The sequence below is a fragment of the Aythya marila genome (assembly GCF_965140915.1).
Source record: "Aythya marila genome assembly, chromosome: 2".
NCBI classification, from domain to species: domain Eukaryota; kingdom Metazoa; phylum Chordata; class Aves; order Anseriformes; family Anatidae; genus Aythya; species Aythya marila.
In genome coordinates, this window is record NC_139043.1 from 135338103 (window position 1) to 135352268 (window position 14166).

General features: G+C 41.1%; 1 protein-coding gene across 3 annotated transcripts in view; it reads right to left on the reverse strand.

Moving 5' to 3' along the window:
* RNF19A (ring finger protein 19A, RBR E3 ubiquitin protein ligase) overlaps positions 1-14166 on the reverse strand; it is a 53215-nt gene that overhangs the window by 5590 nt on the left and 33459 nt on the right. For all 3 annotated transcript variants that reach the window (XM_082754297.1, XM_082754295.1, XM_082754296.1), the window contains 5 exons: positions 12615-13379; positions 8694-8902; positions 6586-6730; positions 5796-5958; positions 1920-2034 (listed from right to left, as the gene is read on the reverse strand). In XM_082754297.1, coding sequence (XP_082610423.1) covers positions 1920-2034; positions 5796-5958; positions 6586-6730; positions 8694-8902; positions 12615-13210 — 1228 coding nt within the window. In that variant the 5' untranslated portion in view covers positions 13211-13379. The remainder of the gene's footprint in view (positions 1-1919; positions 2035-5795; positions 5959-6585; positions 6731-8693; positions 8903-12614; positions 13380-14166) is intronic.

Below are 14166 nucleotides of genomic sequence, written 5' to 3' on the forward strand. Positions count from 1 at the left end.
GGCCATGTGATAGCGGCAGTGGGGCAAGAGTAAAATAAAAAGAGCAGGTTTGAGACCACCCTGATGAAAATAAACACGTACAAGTCTATGGGGCCTGATGCCATGCATCCCAGGGTCCTGAGGAAACTGGCTGATGGAGTTGCCAGGCCTCTCTCCATCGTATTTGAAAAGTCCTGGCAGTCAGGTGAAGTCCCTGGTGGGGGTTTACCTGGACTAGCCAGGTAAGTGTGCCCATGTGAGCCTCATGAGGTTCAACAAGTCGAAGTGCAAGGTGCTGCACCTGGGTTGGGGCAACCCCAGACATGAGGACAGGCTGGGAGAAGAACCAAATCACTGAGAGCAGCCCTCTGGAGAAGGACCTGGGGGTTCTGGTGGATGAAAGGCTCAAAAAGAGCCAGCAGCGTGTGCTTGCAGCACAGAAGGCCAACTGCATCCTGGGCTGCATCAGCAGAGGAGTGGCCAGCAGGTGGAGGGAGGTGATTGTCCCCCTCTGCTCTGCCCTTGTGAGGCCCCACCTGGAGCCCTGCGTCCAGGTCTGGAGCCCCCAGCACAAGAAGGACGTGGGGCTGTTAGAGCGGGTCCAGAGGAAGGTCACAAAGATGATCAAGGAGCCGGAGCACCTCTCCTATAAAGGAAGGCTGACAGAACTGGGGATGTTCAGCCTGGAGAAGAAAAGGCTCCAGGGAGATCTCACTGCAGCTTTTCAGTACTTACGAGGACTTATTTAAAAAAAAAGAAGGAAAACAACTTTTTGCCTTGGCAGATAATGACAGGACAAGGGGGAATGTTTTTAAACTAATAGAGGGGATATTTAGATTAGAGGTTAGGAGGGAATTCTTTGCTCAGAGGGTGGTGAGGCCCTGGCACAGGCTGCCCAGAGAAGCTGTGGATGCCCCATCCCTGGAGGTGTTCAACACCAGACTGGGTGAGGCCTTGAGCAACCTGATCTAGTGGGTGGCATCCCTGCCCATGGCAGGAGAGTGGAACTAGATGATCTTTAAGGTCCCTTCCAACCTGAGCCATTCCATGATTCTATGATCCTAAAAAGCTCCACAAAATAAAACCAACTTCTTTCCCTAAAAAGCCAAGCTTTATCTCTACTGAAGAGTATGGAATAAGCTTGAAATCGTGAGGCAAAGCAGACCTATAAAAATATCTGAGACAGGGAGCCCCACTGCCTGTTTAGCAGGAATCTGATGCCACAGCGACATGAAAATTCAATGCAACATTGAAAGTCACCACAGACACTACGTTGGCTAGTGTATCTGCATTTGCATGGTGGCTCCCCATTGAACAAGTGATTTAAAACCCCAGCTTCATGGCCAATTTACACCATCACTTGCTAAAAGTCAGCCCTTCTTCCCAAGGCCACTCATTTCTCTAAGCATTGTTTCTAGCACAAGGGGGAACACTGCATACACAAGGGCACGATGAAGCAGACCGGGGTCTCAAAATCAGGGTTTGTGTACAGTGATCTTGGAGCTACGTGGTGAGAAGATGAATATGCCATAATATAGAGCCAGGTCTTCTTCAAATGCCATCCTCCACATTCTTATGAAAAAAAACATGGTAACATTCAAATTGACTCTCACTGCACAGCAAGAGGTTTATCAACCACTGTAACGTTAAATGTAACAGGCTACTTTTCTTCTGTGTTGAGAAAAGCTTGATATGAAATTATTCAAATATGAACAGACTCCACAACAGGGTTTTTTTTGGTCAATCATTTAAGAAAAAGCTTTAAATATGTCAGTTTTATGAATACGTATGTATAACCTCAGACACTTCATGGATTTTCTACCTTGGTTTCTTCACCTGCAAAAGAAAGCTATCAGGCTTATCTGGGCTTTATTCACAAGTGTTTATACAACTCTGGTTGCAAGGTGCTACCAATATACAAAGCAGTAATATTTGCTTACCTACAGTTACTGCAGCTACAACTGGAGAAACAATGACAGATAGGGTTACACCACCTGCTATGGCCAAATTTCGCTTGTGCTTGGAAATGTCTTTGCCTTCGTATCGATTGTGAATCTTGAGAGAAGAAAAGAAGGGGAGAAGGGGTTTTTAGAGTATTATAATAATAATACATTGTTGCAACAACAGAACTGGCATGGTTGGGAACCTGTATCCCCCTCTCTTCCATACAGACCATGTTCTATGTTGTGATTTATTTCTTAGCCTATCTCAAAGAACAAGAAAATTCATACTTGTCTTAATTTTACGCAGCTGTCTTAAAAGTCCTCCAATCCAGCAACTAAACATTTACTTTCAGCCTCAAGCTAAGAGAGCTAAAACACTGAACAGCTTTTTTTGTTTATTTGTTGAATCATGACTCTACCTTACGTGGTTGGGAAAAGTCAACAATTTTCTGGATCAAAGAACTGCCGCCCCTGAGCCAACTGACCCTTCTTATTCCCTGTCACCTTTCCCTTGAACAACACAGAGTGAAATTTTCACAGATCAGATCTGTGGGATCACAACTTGAAAGAACATCACGAAAATCTTGTAGTAAGGCAGCCTTCACCAAACATAACCTGGAGGGAAGAGCAGCAAGGACTCCATTGCTCTGGCACCTTCTCATGATGAGCTGTCGAGGTAGGGAATATTTTAGCAGAGCTGAGTCTTAGCAGTGCTATTATTTACTGTAGGATCTGCTAACCAAAGCCCTTCCTGATGGTTCAAGTCTTCCCTTCTGAAGTGTGACCATCTCAAATTTACTTGCAGCAAATGTATCTGCAACCACACAAATCTGAAAGGCCTTCAAAGATCACTTTCACAGAGATTTCCTACTTTTTGTTTGTTTTATTCAGCTCTCTAGAAACATGGCTTTTTAGCCACATGTGCTTCATTTGTCAGCATTCTTGGTTAAGAGGTAATTAATTACAGAAGAACAACAGGTCACTATCTTAATGGCTGTCCTGAGGGCTACGTTAATCCTCAGTACATCTAAGGAAGAACACAGAAAAATAGTAAGAGGATAATCACAGTATTTTTGTACTGATATGCTACTGCAAGAAGAATGACAATGTAAGTTGAACTGGAAGTTTTATTACACGTGCTCTCTGTAATTTCCATTTGAGGTTTGGTAGGGTAGTTCTCATTCTAGAATAAAGTAAGAATTTGTTCAGGGAAGGCAGGCAAGGAAAAAGAAGACACTGCATTTCTATACAATGAGAAAGCCTGTGCTTGCTCTGAAAGAACAGCACGGAATGAATGAGGGGGGCACTCAAGTGTGGAACAAACCTGGAAAGCCTGCAGGTACAGATTAAAAGGAAAAATTGAACATGAAGACTCCCACAGTATGAGTGTGTAGGAATTAGAAGATCAGGTTTTATGGGTCTCTGTGAGAAGTTCAGCAGGATCAGCTCAGGCACTGAATTTTATTGGTATGGGCAACTTTAACTACCCAAAACAAAAGAAATATGAAAAAACCACCAATGGGTTCTGGATTCCTTAAACACAAAGCAACAAAAAGGAACAGAAGGGATGGTTACAGAGGGGAAACTGATTAAAAACACGAAGGCAGAGCGTTAATAATGACAATAACAGAATTCTGAATTCTCAGGAAAGAAGGAATACCTAAATAAGAACACCGGGCCAAAGAATGGATTTCTATCACAGCAGAAAACTGGTACATTACCAGATATTTATCTATGAAAACGAGTGAGAATAACGAGTGCTTCCTTAAGGAAACTATAGAAATACAAGCACCAACTCTCCCAGTGCAGAAGAAAATGTTGCAAAGGAACAAAGTAGCCTCCTTTACTGAAGGAACAGCAGCATTTAAAAAAAAAAAAGGAAAGTAGGTCAGATTACTTTCAACAAGTACAAAGGAACAGCATGAGGGTGTCAAGACAAAGTCAGAAAGGTTAAAACTGAGGAAATAAAAGAGCAAGGGCCAAAGCTAACAAGAAATTATTCTCAAAGTACACTGCTAGTAAGAGGAAGACCAAAATAGATCCCTTTGCTATTTAACAAAAACGAAGAGCTAGCAGACTAAATTGGAGGCCTTTTTTTTTTCCCCTTCAGATGTCACCGAAGATTACCTGTGAGACAGGTGATTGGTGACAAGGAGTAAGATCTGTAGGAAAACAGCACATTAGAGCATACTTGCATGAGCTGCTCTGAAAAACATCTTATCAGGCCCAATTTCAAAGCCACTTATAATAGTTTTAGAAATTTATTATTCAGAAATGTTTGAGGAAAAGAAAAGGAAAACAAAAATGTTAAACTGCAGTGATGATCTTTAAAAAGGTGCAAAACAAGTACCCAAGGGGGTTAAAGACCAATGAACTGAACTTCAGTTTCCTGAAAACCAGCAACTTATAGACAAAGCAAAAGCAGAAAATAAAGAGGCCATGTTGATATGCCTAATAGAAAACAAATCAGTTTTGTTTTCCTCAGCAAGAGGATGATTGGCCTTGAGGACAGGGCGAAGCAGATGCCACACACAGACTTGCAAATTTTAAAGTTTTCTTTCATGATGCTTTTTATAATGGGCAAGACTGAAAAAAAAAAAAAAAAAAAAAACAGCCTGGAGCAAAGAACTATTAACTTCATGTAAAGCTGACAGAAAAATGTCAGATTTGTCATTAGGCTGTGGGTTTTTTGTTTTTAACTCCCCAAATTGAAACTCTTTCTCATGTTCTTCCTAACAAGAGATGTGCTCTGAATCCAAGAGTATTTTCATCATTTTCATTAACTTGAAGGATGGAAGGAGGGAAGCATTCCTATTGTCCTCTTTCAGGACAATACCAACCCATCAGGGCTACAAGACTGCCAGAACTCAGACTGGTCTTGAGAAATTGAAAAAATGCCCTGGAACAGTTGGATGCAGCACAATGGGAATAGGTGCATGCCCCTTGGGAGGAGAACAATTGCTTGAAGTACCAGTACTGTGAAAAAGGGCACAGGTTTTAGAATACAGGAACTCAGAATAGCACCTTGCTGAGAAAGAGTCAACAGGTATTTGTATAAAGAGGGTCACCCTTTTGTTTAACTAAGCAGAAATAAAGCCCAGCTTCACTGCTGTACTCTGAGTGGACAACACCAAAGTAGGTGTGATGGCTAAGGTAAGGTACTGAACTACTTTTTTTGCCTCCAATCTGTACCACCAAGTGCTCTAGTTGCACAGCACGAGCTGCAGAAGGCAAAGGAAGGGACTGGCAGAATGAAGAACTGCCCACTGTAGGTGATCAGGGTCAAGACCATCTAAGAAATTTGAAGGAATGTAAGTCCACGGGACCTGATGAGATGCATCTGCAGGTCCTAAGGGAACTGGCAGGTGTAGTTGCTAAGCCACTACCCATCGTGTTTGAGAAGTCATGGCAGTCTGGTGAAGTTCCCACTGACTGGAAGAAGGAAACCTAACCCCCATTTTTAAAAAGGGAAAAAGGAAAACCTGGGGAACTCCAGGCCAGTCTCACTTCTGTGCCTGGCCAGATCATGGAGCAGATCCTCCTGGAAACTCTGCTAAGGCACATGGAAGACAAGATAAGTGACTGCTGACAGACTTTTTTCTACTTTTGCCTTCCTTCTCTCTAAATATTGTTCAGTTCTAGTGAACACAATAGAAACCAGAGACTAAATACAGCAATTTTGAAAAGCATACAAGAACTCCCATGGCAAAACCCAAAAATCCTTTTTCAGCATCTTTTTCTACCTGTTTTTAAGACTAACTACATCCCTAAAAACACCTTCTCCTGTGCAACTGACATCAACCTTTTCTTAAATAATTTGTCCTTCCCCCAAAAAAGGCTGGTGAAGACAACCAGCTGAACATAGCATTTTACCTTCCGTCCCACATACACGGGAATTCCGATAATCATAGCAGGAATAGCAATGCCAGCTATTAATGCAATTCCTACAGGAGCTCCAACAAGTGTCCCGAGTTGCCACAGTATTTTCTTCTTACGGCTCCATGGTTTCTTTCCCCAAAATGTGCAACCTGAGGGGCTAAGAGAAAAGTAGGAAAACTGTAAAGAAACTGCAAGTAAACTGACATAACTACACAGTCCTAAACTTTACAAAAGTTTAAGTTACAAAATTATCAAGTTTAAGGTTATTATTTTATAATTTTATAATAAAATTATTAAGTTTAAGTTACAAAATCATTGTTCTTAGGTTAAACTTACAGACACCAAATTATTAGCTATTTCTTCAGATTTCTAGCAGTGGCTTTAGAGAACATTTTGAAACGTAGAGAAGCACACTGCGTATTACCACGTGCTGATCTGTGGTTCACAGGTAACACAATATAATCAGAGTTCTTGTGTTACTTTATGTAAACACGGTTCAGCAGTATTAAGATGTCAGTAAAAACAGTGGTTATGTCTATCTAAAACACTTCATTTGTTGTACAAAGTACACATTGCATGCATGAAAAATATTTTATACTAAAACAACAATGTACTAATTTAAGTACTTGCATTGAAAACCAACTTAATTCTCAGACATAGATGCTTCAACTTTGATTCTCTACTCCAACAGGAAGAAAGTCAGACTTATAACACTCAGGAATCTACTTCTACGTACTTTAAAAAATAAGTTACCAACCATACAGATCTTTTTTCGTGGATGTACCTTAAATAGTGTAAATCTGAGATCTCTTTCATACACAGCCAGCAGAACTCACAGCCACAGACAGCACAAGTCATATGATTGCAGCTTCCATCATTCATTTTTATTATATAAGCAGCACAGCGTGGGCATGGCTTTATGTCATCAGCTGTTTAAAAACGAATATTAAGATTGCATCAGTTCTTTAGGCACACAGATTTAATCAAAATATAGACAGGTATTTGGAAAAGTTGACTGAACCATCATCTGAAAAATGGAAAAAGTTTATTGTAAGTTTTCTTTACGAATCGTGATTTAGCAATTACTTCTCTGACAGCTTTTTGTAAACCCATGGACGAAGTGATACTGATCAAAACAAGGTGTATTAGATCACATTCAAGTAACTGAATAGTTAATCCACACACTGTTCAAGGATTTTCTAAGCTTAATGCAATTTATATTGGAGTCAGACATTAAACTTGTATGATAATACAGGACTGACAGCACACTCTCTCTAAATATTATTTATTTATTTTAACATTTCATGCTGTTATGAATATTTTCCTTGAATACTGTCTCCCCTTCTACACTTCTTTGGCATCACCACTCTCTTCTTGATTTCTCTTCACCGAAGAGAAATACTTATTGCCTAGGAAAAAAAAAACTGTTGTAGAAATAAGAAAATTCCAGAGGCTCTCCTTGTTCCTAAGACAAATATTTAAAAATTGTAGCCAAGCAGCTAGCTCGATCACTAGCAAACAAGGGGGCATTGCGCAACAGTGAAATACTTGTGTGCTGACACCATCACAGTTGTGATCTTCGTTCCTTTACATCACTGGTTAGCATGAGCACTCTGAGCTGAGCTATTTATACGCAGCAGCTGAAGTTAACTTGCAACTCCTGGTGCAGAAGTTCCGGTCTCCTACCTTTGTGCTACTGGTGGGGATAAAAGGAAAAGAGGGATGGAGCTTATACCTGGTGTAAGGAACATCCAAAGAGGTGAGGAACTGGCAGAAATCAACTCTACTAACTCCAGTGCAGCTGGAAGGATGCACTAGCTATTCCCAGATGGGAAGAGACACAACTAAACTGAGAGTGGATGTGGCACAGCTACTGGTGTTCAAGCTAGCAGGGACTGAAAAGGGAAAGGAAAGGAGATGGCACACTAATTTATTTCAAGTTTAGTGTTCAAATGAATTTTAAAATAGAGCAAGATGCCAATTTAAGGCAAAACGGTGCGCCTTGTTTAAAACAAGCCAGCACAAACAACAAATTAAAGACTCCCAAGGCTAAGGCTGGATCGGAGAATGACAGCTCTAACGACGTTCAAGTTGCAAGAGGCTCCTTCCCCAAAATATGTACTTGGTTGGTCAGCCAGACAAAAGCTGCCAAATAGATCAGAGTGTGTTGAAACGTGAGGCCAAATCTCATCCACAGCAAACTGGACTCTCACTCTGCAACATACTGCTCTAAAGAGCTTCTCTCTCCCTCACCCCCCTTTTTTTCCCTCTAAGTTATGAAGAAGTCAAAATTTTCAGAAGCTGGAATTGCTTTGTTTCTGATAGCCAAGAAAAATGAGCGTTTTATTGAAAAACAGAAAGTAGGTAACTCCCTGTGAACAGGGAGTAGCCTTCTCACAAGGAAAAAAAACAAACAAATATAGATGTCAAACAGCAGAGCTGGCCTCAGCCTAACAGTCTCTTCTGGAAGCAGAAAAATAGCGTTGTGGGATTTTCTTTTAACAGCATTTATTAGTAGTAGCCTTGTGGAATTTCACCTACAGCATAGAAAATGCATGTTGCCAGAGTGCAAGGGATGGAGCTCATGGAGTCAGCCTGTCAGAGGCAGAGAATGCTTTGCACCAAGCTCCTTAGAGCTCCCATTTTTCAGCTACAAAGAATTTAAAATGCTGACATGCCTCTAAGGTCAAAGTCTGGTGCTCTGGTCACAGAGCACTTCAAATATTAACATCAAAAATTTGAATCCAAACCTAAAATGGCAGATTTTATGTTTCTGAAACACGAAGGAGTTAGTAGCTACCAAGCTACCATTCAGCTCTTTCCTTTTCCACGTTTATTGTGCAAACGTAGCAGGAAGGTGTTTTACAGGCCCAGTATCCTGACCATAAATACCTGCCGCTCCAGATTCCTGGCTGTAGCTGATAGACGAGGAACGAATTGTTCTCAGGCGCAGACTTTGAGCTCTCTCCTGGCGAGCGGCATCGCAGGTCTGGTTCGGGTGCCAAATCTGCTTACAGTGATAGCAGAACTCAGTCCCGCAGCCTTCTCGTCCGCATGTAAGTTTGGGACAGCTGGCGCATCCAAACGCGATCACGGCGTATCTTGAATTATCAAGGGGGGCACAAGAGAAAATTTTGTTAATAAAATAAAGTTTTAGTTATAGACTAAAGCTAAAAAGAGCTACCAGAGCAGGTGAAGCAGCTACGAAGGCAGCAGGGATCAGGAGGTGACATTGTGTGATCAGCAGAAATTCTTTACCACCTTCATCTTCCATGTTAAAATATCAAAACAGAGAAATTATAATGTAAGGATTCGGCTTGCTAAATTAACTTCAATTCCTACCCACTGCTTTATTTTCAATTATTTTATGCAATAGCTTTATTTTAAATAGAAAACATTACTATGCCCACTGCTACGAACACTTAAAGCATGAATGCAGTTTTATTCATACGAACAGCCTCCCTGTACAGACTTCAGCAGATCTGTAAGTACAGCAGGGCTGAAGTTTAGGGCTGTTCAAATGAAAGTAGCTTTATTTTAAGAGTATATTGTTAATTTTCAACGTACGCTGCCCCATTTATAGTAGCTGCATGAAATTCACGTAAAATATTCAGTAATGATGCTAAAATATTTCCACACAGATGTTTAGCTGAAACTTAGCTATTTTAATGTTAGAGTTGATGGATCTGAAGCTCCGTAAAGCTAATGTGGTATCATTTTGTTAAGGTTTTAAACCAGCACGTTGGAGGTTGCTCCTCTTAAAGAGTTGTGCAAAACGAGCAGGAGTTTTCAACCTTTCAGTTCCAGATGACGTAGCTACACCCAATTACACCTGCTTGCCTGTTTTCAAACAATTTCCTTCCCGAGCAAAAACTCGTTTCGGCAACTGCTGGAATCTTTGATACGGTTGCCAAGTTAATCAGCTCAATTTGCCTCACTTAGAGTGACCGAAGAGCTAATTACCCTGCATGTACACAAAGTGGCTCCGGTCCAAACACTTCCTCAGCACAAAGGGGCACATCCACGATTCCTTCGTGTTGTATCAAAGCAGCTCAGGCTACCGAGTGAAGTCTCAATTTGTTTGCTGCCTCCCACAGCTAACAGGGGATGGGCACGGACCTGAAATCACTCCCTGGGGCGGACTGATGTATTGGCAGACCTCTGGAAGTAAGCTTTTAGACCAAGGCAAGTGTTTGGTCAAACTGAACAAGATTACAGGTGTAGCCTCAACGCTCTGCATTGATTTTAGGCTGTGTGAATGCTCAAAGTTCTTGTTAGGCTGACAGAAGGGACAAATAACCGAACTCAGGGTAACAGCGAGTTAAAAAAAAAAAAAAAGGACAACTCATTGCAGAAATGATGTATGGTGGGAGCAGAACAGGAACAAAAAATGCGCACTCTTTTCCCCGATCTACATTTTGCTTGACAGAGATAAAAATCTGAGAACTGCAGCTCTCTTCTAATAATGTCAGCAATAAAATCCCAGCGCAAAAACCCCTAAATAATTCAGGCAGAATAGAGGACAGACCACTTTCGGCATACTGATTCATCAAGGCTTATAAAAACGACATTTGACAACTCAAAATATTGAAACCAAATCCTTGTAAAATTTGTCTAGAAGAAAGTCCAAGTGGTTTCCTCATCCCCAACTATTTGCCAATGTCCCCTAGCAAGCTATTGCAGATAGGCTGCAGCTGGTCCAGAGATTTTTACCTAATCTAGCCTAATTTACTTTATTTTACGCTACTCTAGCTTCCCTCCTTTCCCTCCCCACAGCCAGTATCATGCCAGATGTTTCATCAGTGCACTGTCATATGGCATCCAATCGGTTTGTTCTCTTACCTCCATGGGCAGTAAATGATCCCTACTGAAATGCTCAACTTTAGCAAAGGATGCTACCTCATCCCCTGCACCTCTCCTGCTTTGGGATTAATCACAAATTTAGTAAACGCAAGCCACCCGGCTTCTTCAGGAGAATTTCTATGCATCCTAAACTCAGGTGAGCTACAACCTGCCAGTAATACACGCCAAAAACTGATCAGAAAAGAGAGAAGCCCTCAATTTTCACTGGATATCGTGCAAGCCGAGTACAGCTGCCAAAGCCATTAGCAAAGTGTGGCTCCTGTTGCACCCCATCACTGGTAAAGCAGCCATCTGCTGAAGTCTGTGGCTGCTGTATGGGGCACGGGGTCTTCAAACACCCTTTGCTAGCATAAACTACTCTCTTCTGCTCAAGTACTGTGTGCTTTTTCCACAGAACTTAGTGGATTAAAGTGGGTCTATGCACTAAAACCTGAATCCCACGTCAAGCATTTCCCTGCCGTGAGGGTTTCCAACGGTACAGATAGGGATGAGAGAACTGAGGTGCACCAAAAAAAAAAAAAAAAAAAAAAGGTAAAAATTGTCCATTAAACAAACCTGTGCCTTTCTTTTCCAGCACTTAGACTGAATCACTGCAACATGGTTTAACAGAAAACGTGACCACGTTCTCAGATACTCCTACACACCTTGAGTAACATCAGTTTGTTCAAGAACACCAAAATTCAGGGAATCCCAAGCAAAGAGACCAAAGGCTTATCCAACAATGCTTTCCATGGATTGCTTTCACTAGTAGTGAAGCTCTGATTTCATCCACATGACTTTGTTACAAACTCACGCAACCAATCCTTCTCCCAAGTCCTTCTTTCTCCTCTGCTCAAATTACACCACAGCAGTGCCATCCTTTTCGGACCAGAGGACCCAAGAAGCTGTCACCTTACCAGTCCCTTCTTTTGATCCACATTAGCAAATTATATTTCATTTAAAGTATGAAAGAAAAATTGTATTTCATCTAAAATGTTTCTTAATACACTGTTTAAATTTGAAAGCCTCTTAAATATTAAATATTCTGATAGTAATGTTCGGGTTGCTTAATCTACCTAATTGCCTGTTCTATTTAACTCGTACTCTTCAAACATTCCTCCTTTTTATCTCTCCTTACTGTTCATCTGTACCCAAAAATAGAGATATTCTCCAAGAGTTTTTACCGTGCGCTGCACATCTGGATTGCAGTCATGGCTACAACCTTTAGGCATTGTAGTAATGCAAAATAAAACCCCTAAAAAAGCAGCTTGCTGAAAAAAATGGCATTATGAGCCACCAACGGGAGAAAAGCGTGATGAGCCGCGCTGTAGTATTCAGCCTACTCATGTCAGAGTGATTTCAGAGCTGTTTAAATATTAAAGCAACGTTAAAACACTACGTTCTTCAGATAATAAGCAGGAACAAACTGATTATTATCTTACATCAGAACTCTGTTGACAGGCAACAAGTGGTGTGTCAACCAGCCAGAAGATATCTGAAACTGGAGAGGGCTTTTTATAAGAAGAAAATCTTCAATCATATTTCATTGTTAAAAAAAAAAAAAAAAAAAAAAAAAAAAAGAGAAGTCCATGAAAAGTCCAAATAAATGGACTAAGCTAGAAGTACAGTAAACTAATTTTCATTTTATTTCTTGCTTTAACAGTGCAACATTTGAAGCTTTTCCCTGCAGTAGATACTTAGCAACCACCTAGCAATAAATTTCATTAATTTACTGACATTCTCTCTGTGCAGAGTAAGAAAATCCTACTTGAAGAAAAATGAGGTGGAAAGGTTTTTGTGTTTGCTTTTAATGAGAATTCTCTTTGCTACCCACTCGTACAACACAGAACAAAATACTAAGTGTATTCAAAATACTGAAGTAAAGTGATTAACTTCTCAAAACACGCAGTGCTAGGCACGTTATCCGTTTATGCTGTCACTCCTTTTGCAGATATGGAAAAGAAAACCTACCCGCAATCTGGAGCTGGGCACCACCTACAATCGGGATCCGCAACAAGCCATCGCCTAAGCATGAACTCCTCGTATTTTTCCATCAGGATGTCGTCATTTAATATCAAACGGATATCGTGAGGGTTAAATCGTTCTGAGCACTCTGGGCAGCTAATATTAACTCTACTCTCAGAGATTTCTATCCGGAGATACTGCCGCAAGCAATCCACACAGGATCTATGGTGACAAGTCATGATCTCTGGGAACCTGTCCTTGGAGTGCCGCAGAAGGCACAAGGGGCATTCCATGAAGTCTCCGCTTGGTTTGCTGCTAGAGGTTGTTCCATTATCGGAAGAGGTACACGTGGAGAAAATAGAGTTCTTGTCCGTACACATTTCTGAATGAATGCTTTCGATGCTCGCAATTCCATCGACGCCCCCATTTAAATCCCTAGACTTGCGTTTTGTGTCTTTTTTCCTCCGAAAAAGAGAGCCCAAGGAGATTCTTCTTTTCTTTGGTGCCTTTTTAACCGACGGCAAACTCACAGAAGAAGCAGAAGACTGGAGGTCCCGATCAGAGCCCATTTGCCGATGTAAACTCATGTCTAGATCACTCATCAAAAATGGGTTAAATTTCACGTAGAATCCTACTCATTTTTAAGGATTAAAATAAGAGAGCCAGAGGACACATGCTTAAGTCATATATATTATGTAATCCAGTTTGAGAGTCTTCACGCAGAAAATTCAAACGTATCTTTGCCTGCAGCCAATTCTTCACAGGAATTCCCTGTATTAGGAGAAAAGAAGAAAAAATAGATTAGAATCACATCCATCACTTCAGGTACTGAAACACCACAGCGCTCTAATGACCTGTTATTCCTATTACTACCATCTTCTTCTCATCCTTTTAACCCAATATTTCTTTGTCTGCTTTTTTCTATCCATTACATCCTTCTCATCTTAACAAGACCAAACTGCCCCGGGGGCAAGGAACGTCTTCGTTGTGCTTAAGTGGCGCTGAGAACGGCGACCTCTCCCCCTGCTCCCTACGGATGTGTGCACAGGAACCACCGTAACCCAAGGTGACAAGTAAATGTATAACCAGCTCTTACACACAACACCCTCACAAGCTGAGAGCATTGGAAACTTTTGTTTCCTCTACGGTTTCCACACGTGATCAGATCATGGCCCAAACCTATGGGGTTATTTAAAAGGAACTAAGGAGTTCTCTGTGCGTTTTGAATTCATTTAGACAACCAGCAGAAATCAAGTCACAGTGGCTAAACAACTCAGAGTATTCTCATATCCTAAGGGTTTGTAAAGCAGTAAACAGATGCATATTTTTATACATAAAGCACCTGAATATTTCAGAAAGCAGAGCTGGAGAGCGAGTGACAGGCAACGCTGCTTTGCCATTCCATCTCCGTACTGCAATCCAAGCAAAGACTAGAGTGAAGATGATGACATTTGAATTTTTCATGACATTTAAAGAAGTAAAGAGCAAAAACGTCAACCAAAAAACAGATTCCCATCGCATACTAAGGCTGAATTATTCTCTTTAAGGCAGAGGGGTT